This window comes from Martes martes, assembly GCF_963455335.1.
Source record: "Martes martes genome assembly, chromosome: 5".
NCBI lineage: Eukaryota > Metazoa > Chordata > Mammalia > Carnivora > Mustelidae > Martes > Martes martes.
In genome coordinates this window covers 77,167,736-77,184,543 of record NC_137892.1, presented here as the reverse complement: position 1 = coordinate 77,184,543, position 16,808 = coordinate 77,167,736, and the positions used below count along the sequence as shown (strand labels likewise).

At 38.4% G+C, this 16,808-nt stretch overlaps 1 protein-coding gene across 1 annotated transcript in view; it reads right to left on the bottom strand.

Moving 5' to 3' along the window:
• The window catches only part of PDE4D (phosphodiesterase 4D), a gene marked incomplete at its 5' end in the record, with an annotated part of 1,452,651 nt that overhangs the window by 1,110,413 nt on the left and 325,430 nt on the right, over positions 1-16,808 (bottom strand). The window contains one exon of the mRNA XM_080803360.1: positions 16,230-16,364. Coding sequence (XP_080659486.1) covers positions 16,230-16,271 — 42 coding nt within the window. The remainder of the gene's footprint in view (positions 1-16,229; positions 16,365-16,808) is intronic.

The window sequence follows — 16,808 nt, the reverse complement described above, 5'->3', positions numbered from 1 at the left end:
CCTGGGATCAAGCCCCGTGTTGGGCTCCCTGCTCAGCAGGGAGCACGCTTCCCTTCCTCTCTCTCTCTCTCTGCCTGTCTCTCTGCCTACTTGTGATCTCTATCTGATAAATAAAATCTTAAAAAAAAAAAAAAGTCTTTGCAAATTAAGTGTAGAGGTGACATACCTCAACATAATCAAGGTCTTATATGAAAAGCCCAGAGCCAACATTACTCTTGGTGGCAAAGAACTGAGAGCATTTCCCCTAAGGTCAGAAACAAGACAATGCGAGGGGAGGAGTCAAGATGGCAGAGAAGTAGCAGGCTGAGACAACATCGGGTAGCAGGAGATCAGCTAGATAGCTTATCTAACCATTGTGAACATCTACAAATCCAACGGGAAATCGAAGAGAAGAAGAGCAACAATTCTAGAAACAGAAAATCGATCACTTTCTGAAAGGTAGGACCTGTGGAGAAGTGAATCCAAAGCAACGGGAAGATAGACTGCGGGGGGAGGGGCCGGCTCCCGGCAAGCAGCGGAGCAACAAGAGCACAAAATCGGGACTTTTAAAAGTCTGCTCCATGGAGGGACATCGCCCCAGAGGCTAAACCGGGGGGAAACCCAGGCAGGGTCAGCGTAACCCCAGGTCCTGCGGGGTCACAGAAGGACCGGAGCCATCTGAGTGCTGCAGAGCTCGCAGGTATTAGACCGGGGAAGGCGGCTACAGAGACAAAGCCGAGGAGTGAGCTCTCAGCCCGGGGTTACCTTGTGCCGGTCGTAGGCTGGGTGGGCTCGGAGTGTGGCCGGAGGCCACGGAGATGGAAGCGACCGGGCGCTTTTCTCCAGGTTTCAGCAATTGACTGCTTTCCTCAAGGCGTGACCGCAGGCCAGGGAGGCAGGGCGGTTGGGCCCTTTTTTCTGAGGGTGCACTGAGGAGCAGAACTCCAAGCTCTCGGGTCCTCCGGGCCGAGAGATTGGGAGGCCGCCATCTTCATTCCTGTCCTCCGGAACTCTACGGAAAGCGCTCAGGGAACAAAAGCTCCCGAAAGCAAACCTGAGCGGATTACTTAGCCCGGCCCCTGGCAAGGGCGGTGCAATTCCGCCTGCGGCAAAGACACTTGAGAATCACTACAACAGGCCCCTCCCCCAGAAGATCAACAAGAAACCCAGCCAAAACCAACTTCACTCACCAAGAACAGCGGAATTCTACAGGAGGAGAAAGCAAATCTTATCTGGACAAAATGACAAGGTGGAAAAACTCACCTCAAAAAAAAGAACAAGAGGGAGTACCGAAGGTTGGAGACCTAATCAATACGGACATTGGTAACATGACAGATCTAGAGTTCAGAATGACAATTCTCAAGGTTCTAGCCAGGCTTGAAAAAGGCATAGAAGATATTAGAGAAACCCTCTCCGGAGAGATAAAAGCCCTTTCTGGAGAAATAAAAGAACTAAAATCTAACCAAGTTGAAATCAAAAAAGCTATTAATGAGGTGCAATCAAAAATGGAAGCTCTCACTGCTAGGATAAATGAGGCAGAAGAAAGAATTAGTGACATAGAAGACCAAATGACAGACAATAAAGAAGCTGAGCAAAAGAGAGACAAACAAATACTGGACCACGAGGAGAGAATTCGAGAGATAAGCGACACCATAAGACGACACAACATTAGAATAATTGGGATTCCAGAAGAAGAAGAAAGAGAGAGGGGAGCAGAAGGTATATTGGAGACAATTATTGGAGAGAATTTCCCTAATATGGCAAAGGGAACAAACATCAAAATCCAGGAGATGCTAAGAACACCCCTCAAAATCAATAAAAATAGGTCCACACCTCGTCACCTGATAGTAAAATTTACAAGTCTTAGCGACAAAGAGAAAATCCTGAAAGCAGCCCGGGAAAAGAAGTCTGTAACATACAAGGGTAAATACATTAGATTGGCAGCAGACCTATCCACAGAGACCTGGCAGGCCAGAAAGAACTGGCATGATATATTCAGAGCACTAAACGAGAAAAACATGCAGCCAAGAATACTATATCCAGCTAGGCTATCATTGAAAATAGAAGGAGAGATAAAAAGGTTCCAGGACAAACAAAAGCTGAAAGAATTTGCAAACACCAAACCAGCTCTACAGGAAATATTGAAAGGGGTCCTCTAAGCAAAGAGAGAGCCTAATCAGAAAGGAACAGAGACAATATACAGTAACAGTCACCTTACAGGCAATACAATGGCACAAAGTTCATATCTCTCAATAGTTACCCTGAATGTTAATGGGCTAAATGCCCCAATCAAAAGACACAGGGTATCAGAATGGATAAAAAAACAAAACCCATCAATATGTTGCCTACAAGAAACTCATTTTAGACCCGAAGACACCTCTAGATTTAAAGTGACGGGGTAGAAAACAATTTACCATGCTAATGGACATCAGAAGAAAGCTGGGGTGGCAATCCTTATATCAGATCAATTAGATTTTAAGCCAAAGACTGTAATAAGAGATGAGGAAGGACACTATATCATACTCAAAGGGTCTGTCCAACAAGAAGATCTAACAATTTTAAATATCTATGGCCCTAACGTGGGAGCAGCCAACTATATAAACCAATTAATAACAAAATCAAAGAAACACATCAACAATAATACAGTAATAGTAGGGGACTTTAACACTCCCCTCACTGAAAAGGACAGATCATCCAAGCAAAAGATCAACAAGGAAATAAAGGCCTTAAATGACACACTGGACCAGATGGACATCACAGATATATTCAGAACATTTCATCCCAAAGCAACATTCTCCAGAATAGACCACATCCTGGGTCATAAATCAGGTCTCAATCAGTACCAAAAGATTGAGATCATTCCCTGCCTATTTTCAGACCACAATGCTCTGAAGCTAGAACTCAATCACAAGAGGAAATTTGGAAAGAATGCGAATACATGGAGACTAAACAGCATCCTTCTAAAGAATGAATGGGTCAACCAGGAAATTAAAGAAGAATTGAAAAAATTTATGGAAACAAATGATAATGAAAACACAACGGTTCAAAATCTGTGGGACACAACAAAGGCAGTCCTGAGAGGAAAATATATAGCGGTGCAAGCCTTTCTCAAGAAACAAGAAAGGTCTCAAATACACAACCTAACCCTACACCTAACAGAGCTGGAGAAAGAACAACAAAGAAAGCCTAAACCCAGCAGGAGAAGAGAAATCATAAAGATCAGAGCAGAAATCAATGAAATAGAAACTAAAAAAACAATAGAACAAATCAACAAAACTAAGAGCTGGTTCTTTGAAAGAATTAATAAGATTGAGAAACCCCTGGCCAGACTTATCAAAAAGAAAAGAGAAAGGACCCAAATAAATAAAATCATGAATGAAAGAGGAGAGATCACAACCAACACCAAAGAAATACAAACAATTATAAGAACATACTACGAGCAACTCTACGCCAACAAATTTGACAATCTGGAAGAAATGGATACATTTCTAGAGACATATAAACTACCACAACTGAACCAGGAAGAAATAGATAACCTGAACAGACCCATAACCAGTAAGGAGATTGAAACAGTCATCAAAAATCTCGAAACAAACAAAAGTCCAGGACCAGACGGCTTCCCAGGGGAATTCTACCAAACATTTAAAGAAGAATTAATTCCTATTCTCCTGAAACTGTTCCAAAAAATAGAAATGGAAGGAAAACTTCCAAACTCATTCTATGAGGCCGGCATCACCTTGATCCCAAAACCAGACAAGGATCCCACCAAAAAAGAGAATTACAGACCAATATCCTTGATGAACACAGATGCGAAAATTCTCACCAAAATACTGGTCAATAGGATCCAACAGTACATCAAAAGGATTATTCACCACGACCAAGTGGGATTTATTCCAGGGCTGCAAGGTTGGTTCAACATCCGCAAATCCATCAATGTGATACAATACATTAATAAAAGAAAGAACAAGAACCATATGATCCTCTCAATAGATGCTGAAAAAGCATTTGACAAAGTGCAGCATCCCTTCCTGATTAAAACTTTTCAAAGTGTAGGGATAGAAGGCACATACCTCAATATTATCAAAGCCATCAATGAAAAACCCACCGCAAATATCATTCTCAATGGAGAAAAACTGAAAGCTTTTCCGCTAAGGTCAGGAACACGGCAGGGATGTCTGTTATCACCACTGCTGTTCAACATAGTACTAGAAGTCCTAGCCTCAGCAATCAGACAGCAAAAAGGAATTAAATGCATCCAAATGGGCAAAGAAGAAGTCAAACTATCACTCTTTGCAGATGATATGATACTATATGTGGAAAACCCAAAAGGCTCCACTCCAAAACTGCTAGAACTTATACAGGAATTCAGTAAAGTGTCAGGATTTAAAGTCAATGCACAGAAGTCAGTCACATTTCTCTACACTAACAACAAGACGGAAGAAAGAGAAATTGAGGAATCAGTCCCATTTACAATTGCACCCAAAACCATAAGATACCTAGGAATAAATCTAATCAAAGAGGCAAAGAATCTATACTCAGAAAACTATAAAGTACTCATGAAAGAAATTGAGGAAGACACAAAGAAATGGAAAAATGTTCCATGCTCATGGATTGGAAGAACAAATATTGTGAAAATGTCTATTCTACCTAAAGCAATCTACACATTTAATGCAATCCCTATCAAAATCCCATCCATTTTTTTAAAGAAATAGAACAAATAATCCTAAAATTTATATGGAACCACAAAAGACCTCGAATAGCCAAAGGAATATTGAAAAAGAAAGCCAAAGTTGGTGGCATCACAGTTCCAGACTTCAAGCTCTATTACAAAGCTGTCATCATCAAGACAGTATGGTACTGGCACAAAAACAGACATATAGATCAATGGAACAGAATAGAGAGCCCAGAAATAGACCCTCAACTCTATGGTCAACTAATCTTTGACAAAGCAGGAAAGAATATCCAATGGAAAAAAGACAGCCTCTTCAACAAATGGTGTTGGGAAAATTGGACGGCCACATGCAGAAAAATGAAATTGGACTATTTCCTTACACCACACACGAAAATAGACTCAAAATGGATGAAGGACCTCAATGTGAGAAAGGAATCTATCAAAATCCTTGAGGAGGATGCAGGCAGCAACCTCTTTGACCTCAACCGCAGCAACGTCTTCCTAGGAACATCGCCAAAGGCAACAGAAGCAAGGGCAAAAATGAACTATTGGGATTTCATCAAGATCAAAAGCTTTTGCACAGCAAAGGAAACAGTTAACAAAACCAAAAGACAACTGACAGAATGGGAGAAGATATTTGCAAATGACATATCAGATAAAGGGCTAGTATCCAAAATCTGTAAAGAGCTTATCAAACTCAATACCCAAAGAACAAATAATCCAATCAAGAAATGGGCAGAGGACATGAACAGACATTTCTGCAAAGAAGACATCCAGATGGCCAACAGACACATGAAAAAATGCTCCACATCACTCGGCATCGGGGAAATACAAATCAAACCACAATGAGATACCACCTCACACCAGTCAGAATGGCTAAAATTAACAAGTCAAGAAATGACAGATGCTGGCGAGGATGCGGAGAGAGGGGAACCCTCCTACACTGCTAGTGGGAATGCAAGCTGGTGCAACCATTCTGGAAAACGGTGTGGAGGTTCCTCAAAAAACTGAAAATAGAGCTACCCTATGACCCAGCAATTGCCCTACTGGGTATATATCCTAAAGATACAAACGTGGTGCTCTGAAGGGGCACGTGCACCCGAATGTTTATAGGAGCAATGTCCACAATAGCCAAACTGTGGAAAGAGCCAAGATGTCCATCAACAGATCAATGGATAAAGAAGAGGTGGTATATATACACAATGGAATACTATGCAGCCATCAAAAGAAATGAAATCTTGCCATTTGCGACGACGTGGATGGAACTAGAGGGTATTATGCTTAGCGAAATAAGTCAGTTGGAGAAAGATAACTGTCATATGATCTCTCTGATATGAGGAAGTGGAGATGCAATGCGGGGGGGGTGGTTGGGGGGAGGTAGGAAAAGAAAAAATGAAAAGATGGGATTGGGAGGGAGACAAACCATAAAAGACTCAATCTCAAAAAACAGACTGAGGGTTGCTGGGGGGAGGGGGGACGGGAGAGGGTGGTGGGGAAATGGACATTGCGGAGGGTATGTGCTATGATGAGTGCTGTGAAATGTGTAAACCTGGTGATTCACAGACCTGTACCCCTGGGGATAAAAATACATTATATGTTTATTAAAATAAAAAAAATAAAAATAAATAAAAATAAATTTTAAAAAAAAACAGAAATCTCTACCCCCTCCCCCCCAAAAAAAGAAACAAGACTATGTCCACACACCACTTTTATTTAACATAGTACTGGAATTCATAGCCAAAGCAATAAGACAACATAAAGAAACAAAAGGCAACAAAACTGGTAAGGAAGAAGTAAATCTCTTACCATTCACAGATGACATCATACAGAAAACCTAAAGACCCCACCAAAAACTACCAGAACTGATAAATGAATTTGGTAAATTCAGAAGGATATAAAATCAATGTATAGAAATCTGTTGCATTTCTATACACCACTAATGAAGCAGCAGAAAGTGAAATTAAGAAAGCAATTCCATTTACAATTCTATCAAAAACAATAAAATATCTAGGAATAAACTTAAGCAAAGAGATGAAAGACCTATACTATGCAAACTATAAAACAGTGATTTAAAAAAATTTAAGGCAATGTAAAGAAACAGAAAAATATTCTATGCACATGGGTTGGAAGAACAAACATTGTTAAAATGTCTATACTGCCCAAAGTAATCTACAGATTTAATGCAATCCCTATCAAAATACTGACAGCATTTTTCACAGAACTAGAACAAATGACACAAATTTGTATGGACCACAAAAGACCTTGAACATCCAAAGCAATCTTGAAAAAGAAAAACAAAACTGGAGGTATCACAGTTCTAGATTTCAAGTTATATTAGAAATTGGAAGTAATGGTACTGGCATAAAAAGAGATATGTATATCAATAAAATAGAACAGAAAACACAGAAATAAACCCAAAATTATATGGTAATTAATTTTTGACAAAGGAGGAATGAATATACAATGGGAAAAAGGATAGTCTAACAATGGTGTTGAGAAAACTTGACAGCCATGTTCAAAAGAATGAAACTGGACCACTTTCTTTTCTTTTTTTTTTTAAGATTTTTTTTTCTATTCATTTATTTGAGAGAGAGAGACAGAAGGGGAACAGCAGGGAGTGGGGCAGAGGGAGAGGGGAGACTCCCACTGAGCTGGGAGACTGACATGGGTCTCCGTCCCAGGACCTGGAGATCATGACCTGAACCAGAGGCAGACATTTACCCATCTGAGGCACCCAGGTGCCTATGGACCACTTTCTTATACCATACACAAAAATAAACTCAAAATGGATCAAATACCTAAGTGGGAGACCTGAAACCATAACGATCCTTGAAGAAAGCATAGGCTTTCTTCATGTGCCTTCAAATAGGCACACAAATTTCTCAGATGGCAGCCCTAAAAATATGTTTTTTAGATACATCTCCTGAAGCAAGGGAAATAAAAGCATAAATAAACTATTAGAACTACATCAAAATTAAAAAGTTTCTGTAAAATTAAGAAAACAATCAATAAAATAAAAAGACGATCTATGGAATGAGAGAAGATATTTACAAAAGACATATCTGATAAAGGGTTAGTGTCCAAAATATATAAAAAACTGATACAATCAACAACCAAAAACCAAATAATCCAATTTAAAAATGGGCAGAAGACATGAGCTGACATTTTTCCAAAGACATACAGATGGCCGACAGATGCATGAAAAAATGCTCAAGATCACTCACAATCAGGGAAATGCAATTCAAAACAACAGTGAGTCATTACTTCACACCTGTCAGAATGGCTAAATCAAAAACACAAGAAACAACAGGTATTGGTGAGGATGTGGAGGAAAAGGAACTCTCTTGTACTGCTGGTGGGAATGCAAACTGATGTAGCTACTATAGAAAACAGTATGGAGTACTCTCAAGATGTTAACACTTGAACTGCTCTATGATCCAGTGACTGCACCACTGGGCATTTGCCTCCCAAAATATGAAAATGTTAACTGAAAGAGATTCATGTACTCCATGTTTATTGCAACATTATTTATAATAGCCAAAATATTGAAGCAGCCTACGTGTCCACTGATAGATGAATGGATAAAGAAGAGGTGAGATATATATATATATATATATATATATATATATATAATCTCTATCTATCAATCTATTGATCTATAGATAGATATATATATCCATCTCCATGATGGATATAATATTCCATCATATATTTCATTTGTGTGTACACACACACACACATATACATACACAGCACATCTTCTTTATCCATTCATATATATACAAATGTGATACATATAATAATAATAATAATATATATATATATGATGAAATATTAGTCAGCCAGAAAAAAGAATGAAAGCACACCATTAGCAACTACATGGATTCAGCTAGAGAGTATAATGCTAAGCAAAATAAGGTAGTCAGAGATAGACAAATACCATATCATCTCACTTATATGTGGAATTGAATAAACAAATGAGTAAAGGAAAAGAGAATGAGAGAGACAGACCAACCAAGAAATAGATTTTTAACTACAGAGACAAACTGTGGGCTATCAGAGGGAAGGGGATAGGGAATGAATGAAATAGGTGATGGGGACTAAAGAGTACACCTATCGTGATCAAAAAATAAATTAAAATTAAATTTAAAAGGATTATCAAACTTTGTTATAGAAGGAATATTTGTGTCACCCCCAAATTCCCATTTTGATGCCCTATACCCCAGTGTGATAGCATCTGGAGATTAGAGCCTTTGGGAGATAATTAGGATTAAATGAATTTACAGTGAGAAGGTCAGGAAGAGAGCGCTCGTCAGGAACTGAATCAGCCAGCACCTTGAACTTGGACTTCCCAGCCTCTAGAACGCTAATATGTTTCTGTTGCTTAAGCCCCACAGTCTGCGGTATTTTGGTTAGGACAACTGAGCTGAGTAATATACCCTTTTGCCTCAATGACAGGATTTTATATTTATTTGGAAAATGACCTTCGGTTAAATTTATGAATGGGTACAAGATGACCTAGAATCAAAGAATTCATAACTGGCAGGAAATGAACTCTCACCTAATTTAACCACTCTGGGTTTTTGTGTTTTTTTTTTTTTAATTTTTATTTATTTATTTGACAGACAGAGATCACAAGTAGCCAGAGAGGCAGGCAGAGAGAGAGGAGAAAGCAGGCTCCCCGCTCAGCAGAGAGCCCGATGCGGGGCTCGATCCCAGGACCCTGGGATCACGACCTGAGCTGAAGGCAGAGGCTTCAACCCACTGAGCCACCCAGGTGCCCCTTAACCACTCTGTTTTGCCTGAATCTTTTGTATAATATGGAAGTTATGCTTGAACCCTTTTAGTGAGAAGAATGCACTTCATTTCCTGGTGTTTCCATATGATTCGTTTCTGGACCAGATACTATCACTCTGCTCTGCAGCTACAAAAAAGCATCTGCAAACCTCAACATCGAATTTATCAAGTAACTACTATGTGCAGATATTTTCCTCTTAGTTATGATATACTTTTTCTTTTCTACATACATAAGAACTAAGACTCAGGAAAAAAAAAAATAATTCCCTGAAGGTCAGATCTTTAAGCACTAGTGGATGTGAGGACTGAATCCAGGTATCTGTGTTCAAAAACTATTCTTTCCACTGCAAAGAATGGCCTCTAAACTATTTTTATTACATATCCCTAATGGGAAAAACATTTTCAATGTATTTTCCCAATTCACGTATTTATCAATTGCACACATTTACATCTGTGCCTTTATCGAACATATATAAAAAATCTGAAAAGAAAGTAAATATAAACAGGAGTCCTAATATTTTCTTTCTGAAGCCCAAATTTGAGATCATTGCACGGGATCTCAATGGCTCCCTTATACCAGTAATACAGTAAAAAGCCAGATCAGTGAAAGCATGTTACAATATTGAAAAGCTTGAGAACCTAACATTGTGCTATCTTGATTATTACTCCTAATACAAAGAAAAGTAAATCTATTATTTTAAGAATTATTTTCAACAGAAGCTGGTGGAGTTAAGTCTTTAACCTCAGAAAAGTCATACTATATCAATATTTCACTGGAGAAATGCCAAGGAAAGTCTGAGTTATGGATGTGATGCTGGGATTGCTGTAAATGGCTCCTTTATCTTTGGGACCAGTGGATTGAGAAGAACCACTAGAGTTAATACAGGATGCTAAAGGGCTGTGGTAGAGTCTTGACCACTGCAGCAAATTAAACTAATTAAAAGCAGAGTTCTTGCTAGAGCACTTTTTCATGAGATTTTCTAACAGCTTCAAAAAGCATAATCATTATTAATTACTCTTCCTGTCCTAAATTGCTATACTATGTAGATAGAAGGGAAAAAAATTTAGTTTACAACTAAATGCTGTTCTAGAATAAAATTAGATGACTTCACGAAAACATATTTGAGTCAGGAAAAGGCGATCTTTATTATTATTTTTTTAAAGGCGAACTTTAAATAGAGAAATCAGTTGATCCATTATAATCCAGAATAGTAAACAAAATTAAGGCTTCCCTTCTACACAGGATTTTCCTGCTTTTAAACTTATGCTATATGAGTATATGCCCCATATGCTCACCAAGCCTCATTGCACCAACCATGGTTTTGAGATAGGATGGTTTTATAGTAAAACACTAAAATATGTAACTGTTGTACAAATAAGACTTGTTCAGTCCCATGAAAGCAGAAATCAGAACAGCAAGAACTGTCCCCAGCTTCCACAGATGGGGAAGCCCCCCTGGAAGGTTAGCACAGAGAGAACCCTGTTTATGCTCTGCCCTTTCAGCATGTGGACAAAGAACCAGCACCCAGAACAAACAAATGTGACCTCAAATGCCCCAAGAGGTATACAACTCCAAGAAGTCACAAGGACTTTAGATGAGACATGTGAAAATGAAACGTCAGTCCACTAGGAATAGGCCTGAAAACTTTAAAAAGAGGTACAGCATAAATATCACAAAACGTATGGGAGAATTTTCTACTGCAACATTTCTTGCTGGAAATAAGCACTTCATGGAAAGGGTCTTCTGCCCAACCAAGGGTTTTCCTTTTCTTCTCTTTCTGTTTGTAATTATTATTAAATCAGAAAATACAGGGTTTGTAAAGAACCAGATGCTACCTAAGTGATCATCAGCTTTGTATTTTATGATATTTTTAATTTGTTTTTCCTTGAATGCCTTAATTTTTACAGAACTTCATCTGGACAACATGGTTTTCCCAACACTGTGGCATTTTACAGGCACTTAACATAGGTAAAAGCAGGTAAGAGACAGTCATTATTATTTTTAATCCCAGCTTTGACTACATTTTCAGAACCACAGAAAGGAAAGAACACAGGCTCTCTTGCTTACAAGTTGTGGTAACCCCAGGGCAAAGCCAGAGATAGAACTCATTAGGTACCTTCGATGTACCAAGCGTCACAGTGTTATTGCCCTTTCCCCATCACCCATAACATTAGTGGAGTCAGTAATTTGTCAAATAGCCACAGTGGAGAGTTGAAAGAGCCAGATTTTGAACCCCATTCTGCGTGATTTTAAAGTTCACCCATTTTTTTTTTCAACTAAACCAAGCCATCTTTCAGGCAAGTCATTTCATTTCCCTTGACCTACATCTCAGTTTCCCTATCAGCAAAATAAAAGGGCTGAGTTGGAAGATCTTTAAGTTCTCTTCCAACTATAAGAAGAAACCATATACCAGAAACTCCATAAAGTTAATAAGCCCTGTAAAATACAGTGAAATCATTTTTCTGAGAGATAAATATTAATACCATGTATTTTAAAAACAAATGGTGTGGACAGCTGAAACAATTATGTAAGTGAGTAAAGTAAAGCTTAAAATATTTGCTTTTGATATTTTCACCTGATGTGAGATGTATTGTAGAAAAGTTGCCCACTTTTTAAATTTGTGGACCCCTTTCACTGTCATAGATAAATTTATGAATCACAACAGCAAAATTTAAAATATTTCATATTTTAATAACATGATAAAAATGATAAGATTTTTAAATTTTGTCCATTTATTATAAAAGTTTACATGTAAATTCATCCTAATGTTTGATACTATTAACTCACTTAGACATTCAACTCATTTAGCCATTTTCAATTTAATAAGCAGCATAAGTACTGTGATTTACTTTAAATTGATGTAGCTTATGTTATTTAACTTACTTTGAATTAATTTTTAAGAAAATACTTACTAATAAATTTTAAAATTATATATTTTACTTGGTTCAGGAACAATATAAAACTATAGATCAAAACTAATCACATTGGGACACCTGGGTGGCTCAGTAGGTTAAAGCCTTTGCCTTCGGTTCAGGTCATGATCCCAGGGTCCTGGGATCGAGCCCCACATTGGGCTCTCTGCTCAGCGGGGAGCCTGCTTCCCTTCCTCTCTTTCTGCCTACCTCTCTGCCTACTTGTGATCTCTGTCAAATAAATAAATAAATCTTTAAAAAAAAAAACTAATCACATTATAACCTCAGAAATATTGACAAAGTAACACCTGTTTTTATGAGCTGAATTTTGAAAGTTTCTCTTAAATCAACTAACGGAAGTCCTGTTTTGTTTACACATGAGGAAATAAGAGAATATAGCTAGGGCTGCTATGTCTTAGCACTTTTCCTTACATAATATTTTACAGGAATAAACAGTCTTTCTTTCCAATAAATTAAAAACCAAAGGAGAAATAACTGTCACTGCATTTCCCCCGTTCACCATGTTCAGTTTCCAGAAATATACTGGGGGTGCCATGTAAGACTTTTAAGCAGATAAAGGCAACTTGTAGATCTGCTGAAGACAGCTTGGGGCTAATCTTGCAGGATTTTGTTTTTTGATTTCAATAATAGTATCCCTCTATTTTCTATATTGAATCAACAGTCGGGGGTATATGTTTAATAATTAACTTGGGTTTCCCAATCTATCTATTGTGTGAATTAAGGAAGATTGCTTTCCACCCTTCTATATCTTGAAACAGTCCACATCTCCACAGCTGTGGACTCAGACTAACCCTCTCCCTATCCCCTCCCTTCCACCTCTGCAGAAGGACAGCATCCATTTTGTTAACTACAAGCCTAGGAGGCACTTTCCATACTTTCCTCTCCCCTAGATCCTACATCTAATACTTCTTCAAAAGCCCTATCTTTTTTCCCTCCCCAAATATCTCTTAACTATGTTCAGTCTACCTCCCTACAGTTACCACCATAGATTTATTATTCCAGGTTTTGTTCATGACATTGAGGCTACCACATTCCCTAACACTACAGGATCAAGGCGCATCAAGTTCACTCTGCCTGAAAGCCTCCTCTTTGCCTAAGTCACAGTTCAGATTACAGACTTCCCTAAGGATCCCCTTTTCTCAGGAAGGCCTGGACTGACCTCCCTGACTGAGCCAAGTCATTCTGTTATATGTCATCACTGTGCTAGGACATTTCTCTCAGCAGGTATCACGAGGTATTCCTTCCCTGGTTCCTTTACCACGTAATTACCTACCACGTGAAAGATACAGTGACAAATAAATAAGCAAAGCCTCTGTCTCAGGAAGTTTACATTCTAGGATGGAGAAAGAAGCCATTACATAGGAGGACAGGTGGAAGGTATTTGCCCTATGGAAGGAAATATGGTGGAGAATTACTATTTTACAGCTATGTGTGTGATTCTTTGATGCGTGTCTCTCTCCCACAGGAGACCCTAAAGACCACGCTTCACTTTTGTGAAGCCCCTGGGGACCACGCTTTGCTTTTGTACTGTTCACATGAGTTCCTTCCATTTTAACCCACCACAACCACAAATTATGCTCCCAAAGGAGCAAAATGTGACTTAAAGCAAAAGGTACTTTGTTTATATTTTCGTAGCTAAAATTTTTCATGGATCCTTTCCAAATAAAGGAAGAATTCAGAGCATTAATCATTAAAAAGAATACTATGCCAGATCTTGAATGTGAGGAGAAAAATATAACCACTCTTTAAGTGCTCAGGGATAAATAATTGTCTAAAGATGATCTTTTTTCCTCTCTTTTGTATGCCTGAAGTTTCACGATGACACATACAAGATACGTGGAGACATGCAGGGAGGAGCAGAGGCCGTTTTAACATTTAGAATATTCTCTTTGGATTTTTAAATGTCATAATGCCTAAGACAAACATTCTCAAATTCCTAAACCAAATTAATTCTTAAAATTTTCCTCATCAAAAACAGGAAACACCTATTTCTAAGTGCATAATGTTGGACTTTGTTATAACAGAGACTTAAGAAGTACAGGATGACTTTTCCAGACTTGTTCAGGATGAACTTTTGGAACTCTAAGGTGACAACTTCTAACTAGGCAGAAAGTTTGGCTCTTTTCTCTGAGAAACAGCAGTCTCCTGCCTAGAGTCATGTAATTAAGGGGAAGCACTTTCTTTATGCCAGTGGATTTTCGAGAAGCTAAGAAGCAGTGAAATGAGAGCTCTACTGTTTACATTTAGATACACATAGGCAATTCAGATTCTCTTAATCTGGGAATTGTGAGCCTTTCCACCAAGATGAAAATTTCTGCATTAAGCAAATATAAATAGGAAATCTCCTAGCATCATTAAGTGCTCACAATTCCTTAAAGTCATGGCCCAGTTAATCATTTGCTTTTAGAATGTTTTCCTCCAAGAACAGGGCAGTGTTTAATAATATTTTTTTAAATATCCAAAATATTCTCTCCTTGCCTTTACACATTTCTTTTCCTATCACATGGAAACATGGCAATGAAATTAAATGAAAGAAAGAAGCATTATATGAATGGTTTACTTTCATATTTAACTTAAAATAAAAAAAAAAACTCAGTAACAGAAAGATGTGTAGGCAGTTTGCTCATTTGTGTGCAAGTCACCTCCTATTACAATGAACAACTATATGATGAACAAAGGAACTCCAGGCTCCAAGCCATAGCTTTTTCTTTTATCCAGTAATCCATACAACCAGACACACCAGGAAAACAAACGAACTTCGACATTTCCTCAGAGTTTGTTCAATTTCTTCCATTGGTTATTAAATACTGTCTGGACTCCAAGACCTGGCACACTTCTGGGTACATCCTCATTTTTTAAGAAACCCTACTGAGCACACTATCCTTCCCTCTCCACAGGCATTGCTCACCCTGAAAAGCCCAATAGTAATTCCACAGAAAGAATCAGAGATGGCCTTGGGCCATCACAGAAGAATCACGGGTTATAACACAAAGAGTTCTCATACTAGAGAAATGTGTTTGCATTTGTGGTTTTTCTGATGTCTTCAAATGAATGTTCCTACGTCACAACTGCATCTGTTTGGATGCCTTTTTTCCCTTTGGGTAAATGAACAAAGGGACATGTTCTTAGAGCTTGCCTCATAGAAATTAACTGCCTCCTTTCATCCTTGCCTTGTGTCGCTTTCTTGGGGTTGCTCTATTTGCTTATACTTCCTTCCATAAGCTAATATGAGTCTAAAAATTATCACTAATTCGGTGCCTTAAGGAGAGTAGGTAGTTGGAAAGAGGGCTTAGTCTACACCAGGGTCCTGAGGACATTCACTTAAAAAAATGCTAAAGCAGGAGAGAAATTAGAGACATATGCTAGGATAGACTGCTCATGGAAGTGATGTCCTCCTGATCAAGTATTCTCACTATTCACCATGTACATGAACTTTTAGAACATCACTGATTGAAGTACTTAGCGGTGTTAATTAACTTTATCCTTTTGGACTTGCCCAGAAAATTCAATATTCAAAACACAAATTTCTTCAGTTTCGGTTTTTAATCATACAATTTCTGCATCAACCCAAATCTCAGAGCATCCAATCTCATGCCTTTAGGCTTATACAAATGAATGGTAAGGCTTACAAACAGGCTGAAAGAGAATTCCCATCAAATGTCAACCAGGCCACAGAGACGAACAAGTCTCCATTTGTTAACAAGCTGCATACAGCCCGACAACTGAAAGTTGGAGAAGGCGCTTCCACAAGCCTGATCATGATAGCACCGTATTAAAATATAAAGAAAACAGAAAAAAATTATGCGTATGCATTTTTAGATAAGAAATGAAAACAAAAGGTACTTACACTTTTGCTCCGAGAAAGCAAATCACAGGTATTTCTTTTCATGGTGGTGCTTTAGGTAATTCAAGCGGACAATAGTTGTTTCCAATGTCACTGCTTTCACTGCAGCAATTATCCACTCAAAAGCCAACTGGCATTCTGAAGAGAAAGGCAAGGAAATGTTTAATCAAGTATATGATTAACACGTGCACTTCGAAATGCTATCTTAGACTAGGACAGTAATTCTTAAATTATTCAGCAGAACAAGCTAACATGGTGCAGTGTTTAGAGCCATAAAAGTCCACACAAGCGGCATTTCCAAAACAGCTTTTGTTAAATGTAAGTTAGAGATTTCAAGCACCATCTGTTTTCCATTAAACATTCAAGTCTTCATTTCTAATGGCTTAAAAAAATAGGTACAGTAGCCACAATTTACACTTACATGTATGAAATGAAGATGCATGGTGAGCCGTGGGCGTGGTGATTCTGGCTGGTACAGCCGGGGACCCCTCAGTTTTCCACTAAGCATTCACTAAGTAAGGTAGCCTTGTCCACCACCAGAGGGATCTGACTACATCTGAAAGCCCTTTGACCATAGCATGG